The sequence below is a fragment of the Silene latifolia genome, chromosome 9, assembly GCF_048544455.1.
Source record: "Silene latifolia isolate original U9 population chromosome 9, ASM4854445v1, whole genome shotgun sequence".
NCBI classification, from domain to species: domain Eukaryota; kingdom Viridiplantae; phylum Streptophyta; class Magnoliopsida; order Caryophyllales; family Caryophyllaceae; genus Silene; species Silene latifolia.
In genome coordinates this window covers 114409675-114420796 of record NC_133534.1, presented here as the reverse complement: position 1 = coordinate 114420796, position 11122 = coordinate 114409675, and the positions used below count along the sequence as shown (strand labels likewise).

Sequence of the window (11122 nt, the reverse complement as noted above, 5' to 3'; positions counted from 1 at the left end):
TCACCGACAAGTTCAATAATCTTGCTCACTATGCCCCTACGTTTGTGAATTATGAAGATAAACTTGTCTACTTCTACCAAAGCAAGTTGAATCCTAATTGGAAAGTATGGTGAGAAGAGACTCCACAACCTTTGTGGCGGTCTATGATGATGCTCTTTGGGCCGAAAATTCCTTGAAGACTATTGATGATGATGCTAAGTCTCATTCCTACTCTAATTCTTACCATCCTAACTTTCATGGCAAGAGACCCTTTATGCCTTCTTCTTCACCAAACTATGCTAACAAGAGGTTTGTGCCAAGTGTACAAGAACCAAGAGTACAAGAACCAAGAAGGCAAGAGCCAAGTGGACAAGTTTCCCAATCAAGCAACAACAACCTCAACTTGGAGAAAGCTCGCAAGTGCTTCAATTGTAATCAAGGCTTACACCCCGGAGTTGTATGCTACAATTGACCTTTGACTTGTTATCATTGTAAGAAACCCGGTCATCGCTACAATTATTGCCCTGATAGGAAGAATTCTACTCCTTCTTCTTCCACTCAAGCTCCAAAAGTCAAGCCAAGAGGAACCATCTATGTCATGAGTCGTGCCGAAGCCGCCGCTCATCCCGATATCATTACGGGTTTGTTCTCAATTTTTGATCAACCATGCCTTATGCTTTTCGATACCGGCGCATCTTTATCCTTTATTTCTTCCAAGTTTTCGGAAAAGTTAGCTCTTAAGCCTATACCCAGTGAGGATACCCCTATATCCTTACCATCAAGAGAGATCATTTCGTGTCCCTATTTTTTTCCCGATGTCCATATCTTAATTTCGGGAATTCTTTTCCCCGCTAACCTACTTCGTTTTCCCCTTGGGGAATTCGATGTGATTTTGGGTATGAATTGGTTGTCTATGTATGATGCAAGATTTAAGTGTACAGATCAAAAGATTCACCTCAAAAGTCCACTAGGAACCCTTGTTTCCTATAAAGGAGTATATTCTCAAGAAGGTGTGAAGTTAATTTCCGCTTTGAAGTTGATGAGTATGGAGAGGAAAGGTCACCAAGTCTTTTTGTGTATGGTGACTTCTACAACTTCTTCTTTGCCGAAGCTTGAAGAAGTGCCCGTAGTTTGTGAATTTGCCGATGTTTTTCCCGAGGAGTTGCCCGGGATACCTCCCGGGTGTGATGTAGAATTTTTTATCGACCTTGTACCCGGAACTGGACCGATTGCTAAAGATCCCTACCGTATGGCACCAACCGAACTTAAAGAGTTAAGGAAGCAACTTGATGAGATGATTGAGAAAGGATTTATTCGACCTAGTAAAGAAGAAAGATGGAGCCATGGGACTTTGTATTGATTATCGTGAGCTCAACCATGTTACTATCAAGAACAAGTACCCTCTTCCAAAAATTGAAGATTTGTTTCATCAACTAAAAGGTCCCTATACTTTTTCCAAGATTGATTTAAGATCCGATTACCATCAAATTCTCGTTCGTGATTCCGATATACCAAAAACCGCCTTTACCACGAGATATGGACATTTTAAGTTTAAGGTGATGCCCTTTGGTTTAGCCAATGCTCCCTCTATCTTCATGGACCAAATGAACCGAAATTTTAGTGAGTTCTTGGACAAGTGTGTTGTAGTCTTCATCGACGATATTCTCATCTTTTGTAAATCCAAGGAAGAGCATGCCGATCATCTTCGTACTATCTTAGAGATTCTTCGTCGTCAAAAGTGGTTTGCCAAATTTTCCAAGTGTGAATTTTGGTTGTCTAAGGTGTCTTTTCTTGGTCATGTGATATCCAAGGAAGGTGTTATGGTGGACCCTTTGAAGATTGAAGCCGTGATGGAATGGAAGATCCCGACCAATTTTGGTGAGATCCGTAGTTTCTTGGGTTTGGCGGGTTACTACCGTCGCTTTGTGAAGGATTTTTATAAGTTTTCTAGACCGATGACTCAACTTTTGAAGAAAGAGACCAAGTTCTTGTGGACCGATGCTTGTGAGGAAGCGTTCCAAGAGTTGAAGAGAAGGTTGACTACCGCTCCTGTGTTGACCTTACTTGAGGATGGGGTGGAGTTTGATGTGTTTTGTGATGCTTCTAAGATGGGTTTAGGTTGTTTTCTTATGCAAAATAGGAGAGTTGTTGCTTATGCTTCGCGACAATTGAGAGTTCATGAAGTGAACTACCCTACTCATGATCTTAAGTTAGTCGCCGTTGTTCATGTCTTAAAGATGTGGAGACATTACCTCATCGGAGTTCATTGCCGTATCTACACCGATCATAAGAGTTTGAGGTATATTTTCACCCAAAAAGAGTTGAATATGAGACAACGCCGTTGGTTGGAGTTAGTGAATGATTATAATTTGGAGTTGTTGTATCATGAAGGAAAGGCAAATGTGGTTGCCGATGATCTTAGTAGAAAGTCAACTCATTCCTTGAGTGCTATCTGTGTGCTTCCCGATGACCTTTGTGCCGAGTTTCGTAAGCTAAGTTTGCAAATAGTGGAAAGTGGTTTTGATTACATTGGTGCTATGATTGCCGAACCCGTTATTCTTCGTGAGATTCGTGATAACCTTGTGGATGATGCTGCTTTCAAAATATTTCAAGCCAAGCTTCTTGAAGGGAATGCTAAGGACTATAAGATTGATGCTAGTGGATATCTTCGTTACCAAAGCCGCATGTATGTCCCCGATGTCGTTGACTTGAGAAAGAGAATCCTTGATGAAGCTTCAATTTTGGTGGCCTAACATGAAGAATGACATTGTGACTTATGTTGGGAAATGCTTCACTTGTCAACAAGTGAAGATTGAGCATAAGAGACCCGGAGGTTTGCTACAACCTTTGGATATGAATTTATGGAAATGGGAGTCTATCTCCTTGGATTTTGTTATGGCTTTGCCTAAGACCGTTGGTGGAAAGGATGTCGTATGGGTGATTGTGGATAGATTGACCAATTGTGCTAGGTTCATCCCAATCAAAGAGACTTGGAGTTTAGATAGACTTGCTAATGCCTATGTTGAGGAGATCGTTCATTATCATGGTGTTCCTAAGGAGATCGTGTCGGATCATGACCCCAGGTTTTGTTCGAGATTTTGGAAGGCCTTATAAGATGCTATGGGTAGTAAGTTGTTGATGAGTACCGCTTTTCATGCCGCTATCGATGGACAAACCGAAAGGACAATTCAAACCCTTGAAGATTTGTTGCGTGCTTGTGCCCTTGATTTCCATATTAGTTGGGAGAAGAGCCTACCTTTGGTGGAATTTTCCTACAGCATTATCATGCTTATATCAAGATGGCTCCTTATGAAGCCTTATATGGAAGAAAGTGTCGTAGTCCAATTTGTTGGGATCAAGCAAGTGATGTTTGTGATCTAGGACCCGGCAAGCTAACCGAGACAATTGACCAAGTGAAGATCATCCGAGAAAGAATGAAAGCCGCTCAAGATCCCCAAAAGTCTTATGCCGATGTTCGCCGTCGACCCTTGGAGTTTGAAGTTGGTGATAAAGTGTTCTTAAAAGTATCCCCGATGAAAGGAGTGAAGAGATTTGGAGTCAAAGGAAAGTTGAGTCCAAAGTACATTGGACCCTATGATGTTGTAAAAAGGATTTGCGTCGTGGCTTACAAATTGGATTTGCCCCCGAGTTTGGGTAAAGTTCATGGTGTGTTCCATGTGTCTCAACTTAGGAAGTACATCAGCGACCCAAGTCATGTGTTGCAAAATGAAATTCCCGAGCTTCAGCTTAGTCTTTCTTTTGAAGAGAGATTGATTCGCATTTTGGATAAGAAATATAAGAAGTTAAGGAGTAAAGTTGTCCCCTTAGTGAAAGTTTTATGGAAGTGCTGTAACGTGGAAGAAGTGACATGGGAGCCGGAAGCTACTATGCGTATCAAGTACCCGGATTTATTTTCTTAAGGTTGATGGAAATCGTATTTTAAATATCACATATTTTAGTTTAAAGTTTTAGTCATAAAAACTTAAGGATCTTATGCATGTAAAACATATAAATAAGTGTAGAGGAAAACCGGTTCCTTATATTGAATATTTCGGTTTATGGGCACAAGTAAGGTCTCCTACCTTCACTTGTTCTTGAGCTATGATGAGTAATAGGATGATCCTCCAAAGACTTCAAGTATAGAAGTCACTCCTCTTGATTGCACCCAAGATTATCCCTAATCCCCACTAAATAATATTTGCTAGATATTTGTTTAGTAGTTTACCTTAAAATTGATTACTAACACTCATATATTACACTAATAATATTAGTAATTTGATTGAACAATTTGGATCAAGATTTCTCTAATTTTTGGAGAAAGATTGATGTGATCATTATTTCAGCATATTTAGTCCCCGAATTAGCCTTGTTCCCATGCTTTTTAGTGCATATTTAGGTCATTTATTGTCTTTAGTCCTTTGTTTTGCATATTCTTTGAGGTTTTGTTCCCTTGGTAGGAAAGGAGTGCAAACCTTGCATTTTCAAGGCAAAATAGAGCTAAATTGATTGAATTCAATGACCAAGCATCAAAGAGAAGACAAGACTAGAAGGCCTTTGTACATATTATAGTAGTTGGGCAATGATGAGAAAAGATCCTTGCATCTCCGACAAAATCCCCGAGGATTGTTGGAAGAAGAAGGAAGAAAAGAAGAAAGGAAGAAGCTGACCCAGAATCCGAGCGGATTGCCCTCGGGACGCCGTCCAAGACAAGGAATTTGAGCGTCTTCCCCAGAGGGACGCTCGTCCAACAAGGCCACAATCCGCCCGTCCAGCCAATGAATCCGCTCGTCCAAAAACCAAAGAATCCGCTCGTCCCGTGCCTTGGACGCTCGGATTGTGTTACAGCAACTTTCTATTCTCTCCTTGATCTATGAAGGATGCGCATATCTCGGAAAGACCGGCAAAAATGAGACTCGCATATTTTTGTGAGAGGAGCGATTCCTCAAGGCCTTAATCGTCATTTAAGCCCTTAGTAAACCCTAATTTGTGTACCTAATCCCCACTATAAATACCCCATTAGTCTAATTAGATAACCATGTTCTTCTTATCAATCTTTAGTGTAGTTTATATCAATCTAATCTCTCTTTAATCTTGTAATCAACTTGTAATCAAGTCTTAATACAAATCTCATTTCCTTAATCTCTCTTTTGTTCATCTTTTATTTTGGGTAATTGAAGATCATTTGGGTTATTATTGGGAGATTGACAACCTTCCAATCAATCATCAAGTACTTCTATTATTCTTTGCTTTATTGTCGGAATCATTAGTAAGTATAATTCTCTTAATCTCTATTTAATTATTGTTAATCATCTTCATTTATTCATCATGTTTTACTTTGTTGGTATGATTGACAACCTTGCTAGCATGTTCAACATGATAATGAGTGAGTAGTTTCCTTAGCTAGGGTTAATGGGTAATTAGGGGAAACAAACATGGGGAATGATTCATGCTTAATTTAATATGTTTTCATAGTTTATTTTCTTGCTTGTTGTGATCTCAACTTATGCACATGTTATGTTTGATGAAATGCGAGCCTATGAATCTTTGCATTTTTTACCCATCACTTACCTTTTCAATGAGACTTGTAAGACATAAACCAACTCGAGTCTCATTAGACCATGCATATAGTTGAGTAGGGAAGATTAAGTCGACTTGTAGGTGTTGTACAATCTAATCGATTCGGCTCCGGGACCCAAACTTTCCTAGGATTGTAAGATATAAACCAACTCGATCCATCACAACAATAATTGCTTGTTTATAATTTGAGAATATGTTTGTATGATCAATTCCCATGAATCTCCTATGATCCCATGACACCCTAGTGCCTTTAATCAATTGTTTACACCCCTTTTTAATCATCTTGCTTGTTTACTTTCATTGCTATTTAGTTTAGTGATCTTCTACTTCAAACCCCAAATTGTGACACCCCTAGACACCGCTACTTACAATTGAAAATCTCACTTCAATAACCGTCCCTTGGGATCCGACCTTTACTTGCCTCTTTACTAATAGTAGAGTTGTTTGTGAAGTTATAAATATTGTTTTGGTCTAGGTGCTCCTAACGACAAGTACGGAAAACTAAACCTCCAAGTGAGTCCGACCAAAAATGGCGCCGTTGCCGGGGACGGTGTTAACTTGATTTAGATTTTCTTAGATTGTTATTAGTTGTGTCTTTCTTTGCCTTGGGGAAGTAAAGCTCCTCAAGGTTTGTTCTAATTGTTTTCAAGTTGTTCGATATTTTGCATGTCTAGAAGATCACAAGGTAACTTGTTACCCTTTGATCACGAAATTGAAAGGACTTTGACAAACAATAGAAGACTTGCTAGACGAACTTTGAGAGGTATTGGTGAGGTTGTAGATATTCAACCAAACACTATTGAGTTCGTCAACCCTTTTGCAAGAGAAGGTGAGGAGAACCCAACACAAAATCAACCCACAATGCCTAAATTTTCACACATTCCGTACCAACCGAGGAGAACCTACCCAATGGTACTCCCACACCACAACACTTAACCGGAAATTTCATTGCCAAATCCGCATTTATCCAATTAGTCGAAAGAAGCCAATTTGGGGGGATGCCTAGTGAAGACCCTCACTCTCACATGGAGACTTTTTGTGACTATTGTGATACGATTTCACAAACCGGTGTAACTCAAGACCAAATTCGATGGGTCTTATTTCCTTTTTCTTTAATTGGCACCGCAAAACAATGGTTGAAAGGCCTTGATAAGGCTACTCTCAGAATTGACTCTTGGAAGAAATTGGCTCTAGCTTTCTACAAAAAAGTTCTACCCACCGGAAAAGACTAACATGCTAAGAGCTCAAATTACGGGCTTTAAGTGATGGAAGCGATGTCCTCGGGTCACATCCAATCAAACACATTTATAATACTCAACAAACAACTAGTTATCGATTAAGTCGAGGTCGATCCATAGGACGGCGTGCTTTGGGTTCTAAGTCTATCTATCTCAATTTATGCTAGTGTCACAATTTGTTTGGGTTTGTAGTTGTGTCTAAACTAATGCAAGCAATATAGTAAAACAAGCAATAAAAGGAAGGATGTAAACAAATGATTAAAAGTGCTAGGACATCATGGGGTCATAGGGGATTCATGGTGTTGATCATACAAACATGTTTTCAATTATAAGCAAGCAATTAGTGTTGTGGGGGAACCGAGTTGGTTTATGTCTTACGGTTCATAGGAAGAGTTGGGTCACGGAGCCGAATCGATTAGATTGTAGAACACATACAAGTCGACTTACTTTCCTCCTATTCAACTTCTATACATGGTCTACAAGACTCGAGTTGGTTTATATCTTACAAGTCAAGTTGAGTAGATAAGAGATGGTTGTAAATACAAGGATTCATAGGCTTAGCATTTCATCAAACATAACATGTGCAAAAAGTTGACATCACAACAAGCAAGCAATTTAATCATGTGAACATATTAGATTAAGCATGAATCAATCCCATGTTGGTTTCCCCTAATTACCCACTAATCCTAGCTAAAATACTACTCACTCATTATCATGGGAAACATGTCATTAATGGTGTCAATCATCACAACAAGTATAAACATGATAATAGAATGAAGAAATGAACAATAAAGATTAAAGAGTAAAGGAATTATACCAAACTTGAGATGATCCAAATAATAAAACAAAGAATAATAGAAGAAACTTGATTGATTGATGAAGGGTTGTCAATCCTCCAATAATAACCCAATAATCTTCAATTACCCAAAAGTGATGAACTTGAAATAATAAACTTGAACAATAATTAAGGAGAGATTAATGTGAGATTTGTGGAAGGATTGAGATTAATCTATTCTAATCTACTCCTAATCTAATCTAAGGAAGGATTTTTCTAGCTAAGAGATTGCTCCCTTTGATTATTACAAATGGGGTATATATAGTAGGGATTCATGAGGTTAACTAAGGCTAAATTAGTAATTACACTTTTGAGTTGAGAGCAGGGAAACACTAGTGTTTTTAGAAGGATGGGCATCTTTCTTGAAGAAACGAAATTTGCTGTAAGGGAATCCGGGCGTCCAAGAGGGAAGACGGGCGGATTGTTGAGGTGGTGCACGGGCGTCTTCATGGGAATCCGCTCGGATTATTTGGAGGAATCCGGGAGTCTTCATGGATGGGACGCACGGGTTGTCTGATGTGACCATAATTGGCGCATATTTAGCCCCCGAATTACCCTTGTTTCCATGCTTTTTAGTGCTTATTTGGGTCATTTCTTATCTTTAGTTCTTTGTTTTGCATATTCTTTGAGATTTTGATCCCTTGGTAGGAAAGGAGTAAGAATCTTGCATTTTCATGGCAAATCAAGACTAAATTGATCAAATTCAATGACCAAGCATCAAGGAGAGACAAGATTAGAAGGCCTTTGTACATATCATAGTAGAAGAGCAATGTTGAGAAAGGATCCTTGAGTCCCCAAGGAATTCCCCAAGGAATTTATGAAGAAAAGGGAAGAAAAAGAAGAAGTATCACGCTGACTGACAATCCGAGCAGGTTGTCAGCAATCCGCCCGTCCCGCCTATCCACAATCCGAGCGTCCCAGCTGGAGTCCGCTCGGATTCCCCCTCAGCAATCCGCCCGGATTCCCCAGAATCCGCTCGGATTCCATCGACCAAATCCGGCCGTCCCGACCCTAATCCGCCCGGATTCCTTCACAGCGCGGGTTGTCTTCTTCAAGCTACGAAAAGAGAAACCCTTCTCTCCAAAAATACCGGCTTCTCCTTGCTCTACTTAAAAAGTGTAATTACTAGTTTAGCCCTTAGTTAACCCTAATGCATCCTCCCTAATTTTCACTATAAATACCCCATTAGTCTAATTAGAGGAGCATGTTCTTCTTATCAATAATTAGTGTAGTTAATATCAATCAAATCTCTCTTCAATATTGTAATCAAGTATTAATCAAGTTTTAATCCAAGTTTTAGTTCTTTAATCTCTCTTTTGTTCATCCTTTATTTTGGGTAATTGAAGATTATTTGGGTTATTATTGGGAGATTGACAACCTCTCAATCTAGCATTCAAGTACTTCTATTATTCTTGCTTTATTATTGGAATCATTAGTAGGTATAATCTCTTAATCCCTTGTTTAATTATTGTTAATTACTTTCATTTATTCATCATGTTTCATATTGTTGGTATGATTGACAACCTTGCTAGCATGATCAACATGATAATGAGTGAGTAGTCTCTTAGCTAGGGTTAATGGGTGATTAGGGGAAACCAACATGGGGAATGATTCATGCTTAAATTAATATGCTTTCATATCTTATTTGCTTGCTTGTTTTGATCTCAACTCATGCACATGTTATATTTGATGAAATGCTAAGCCTATGAATCCTTGCATTTACTATCATCTCCTATCTTTTCAATGAGACTTGTAAGACATAACCCAACTCGAGTCTCATTAGACCATGCATGTTGTTGAGTAGGGAAGATTAAGTCGACTTGTAGGTGTTGTACAATCTAATCGATTCGGCTCCGGGACCCAAACTTTCCTAGGATTGTAAGATATAACCCAACTCAATCCATCACAACAATAATTGCTTGCTTATAATTTGAGAACATGTTTGTATGATCATATCCCATGATTCCCCTATGATCCCATGACACCCTAGTGCCTTTAATCAATTGTTTACACCCTTTTTATTCATCTTGCTTGTTTATTTTCATTGTTATTCTAGTTTAGTAACCTTCTACATCAACCCAATTTGTGACACCCCTTAGACACCACTAGTTACAATAGAAATCTCATTTCAACTCCCGTCCCTTGGGATCCGACCTTTACTTGCCTCTTTACTAATTGTAGAGTTGCTTGTTAAGCTATAAATTGTGTTTTGATTCGACCGTGACCAACGACCACATCTATCTATTTGTGAATACTAAACGGACCGATCAAAAATGGCGCCGTTGCCGGGGACGGTGTTTGTTTGATTTAGATTTCCTTTTTGTTATTAGTTGTGTCTTTCTTCGCCTTGAGGAAATAAAAATCCTCAAGGTTTGTTCTAATTGTTTTTGAGTTGTTTGATATTTTGCATGTCTAGAAGGTTACAAAGTGATTTGTTACCTTTTGACCGTGAAATCGAAAGAACCTTGACGAATAATAGGAGACTTTTTAGGAGGAATTTGAGAGGTGTTGGTGAAGTTGTTCAACCCACTAGTGAGTTTGTCAATCCTTTCGCAATAGAAGGAGAAGAAAACCCATTACACAATACCCTACAAAATCCACCTACAATGCCAAAATTCTCGTCACACTCCGTACCCACCGAGGAGAATCTACCAAATGGTACTCCTACACCGCAACATCTCACCGGAAATTTTATTGCCAAGTCCGCCTTCATCCAACTAGTTGAGAGGAGCCAATTCGGGGGAATGCCTAGTGAGGACCCTCATTCTCATATGGAAACCTTTTGCGATTATTGTGATGCTATCTCTCAAACGGGCGTGACTCAAGACCAAATAAGATGGGTCTTATTTCCTTTTTCCTTAATCGGCACCGCAAAGCAATGGTTGAAGGGCCTTGATAAGGCCACCCTTGGAATAGATTCTTGGAAGAAGTTGGCTCTAGCTTTCTACAAAAAATTCTACCCACCGGAAAAGACCAACATGCTAAGAGCTCAAATTACGGGTTTCAAGCAAAGGGATGAAGAGTCTTTGTATGAAGCTTGGGAGCGGTTCAAAGGTGTTTGTCGCTCATGTCCTCACCATGGACTTAGCGAATGATTTTTGGTGCAACAATTTTGGAATGGTTTATATGAAGATTCTAGGAACATTCTCAATATGGGATCAAATGGAATGTTCACCGAAGTTGATGACAATCAAACATGGAACAAGATTGAGGAAATGGTGGTCCATAATTCACAATATAGTAGACCTCGCAAGGCTACTAGAGGAGGAAAGCATGAAGTGGACTCCGTTACTCAATTGGGTGCTCAACTTAGTGCTCACATTGGCACAATCAACTTGAAGTTTGAACAAGCTATGGCTAGACTTGAGGAAAACTCAAAATCATCGAAGCATCATGTCAATGCCATGACGACATCCTCATCAATCCCAAGTGGGATATGTGAGAATTGTGGAACTTTGGGTCATGACCCAAGTGAGTGTAGGGGAACAACCGA

General features: G+C 39.3%; 1 protein-coding gene and 1 non-coding gene across 2 annotated transcripts; one reads left to right on the top strand and one right to left on the bottom strand.

The window, feature by feature from the left end:
- Positions 1–2306: 2306 nt before the first annotated feature.
- LOC141601491 (uncharacterized) lies at positions 2307–2732 on the top strand. The gene has a single exon (XM_074421780.1). The coding sequence runs from the start codon at positions 2307–2309 to the stop codon at positions 2730–2732; it is 426 nt and encodes a 141-aa protein (XP_074277881.1).
- Positions 2733–10607: 7875 nt separating this feature from the next.
- Positions 10608–10714, bottom strand: LOC141603161 (small nucleolar RNA R71). Its single transcript, XR_012525056.1, has one exon. It is a non-coding gene; the product is annotated as a small nucleolar RNA R71 (small nucleolar RNA).
- Positions 10715–11122: the final 408 nt, after the last annotated feature.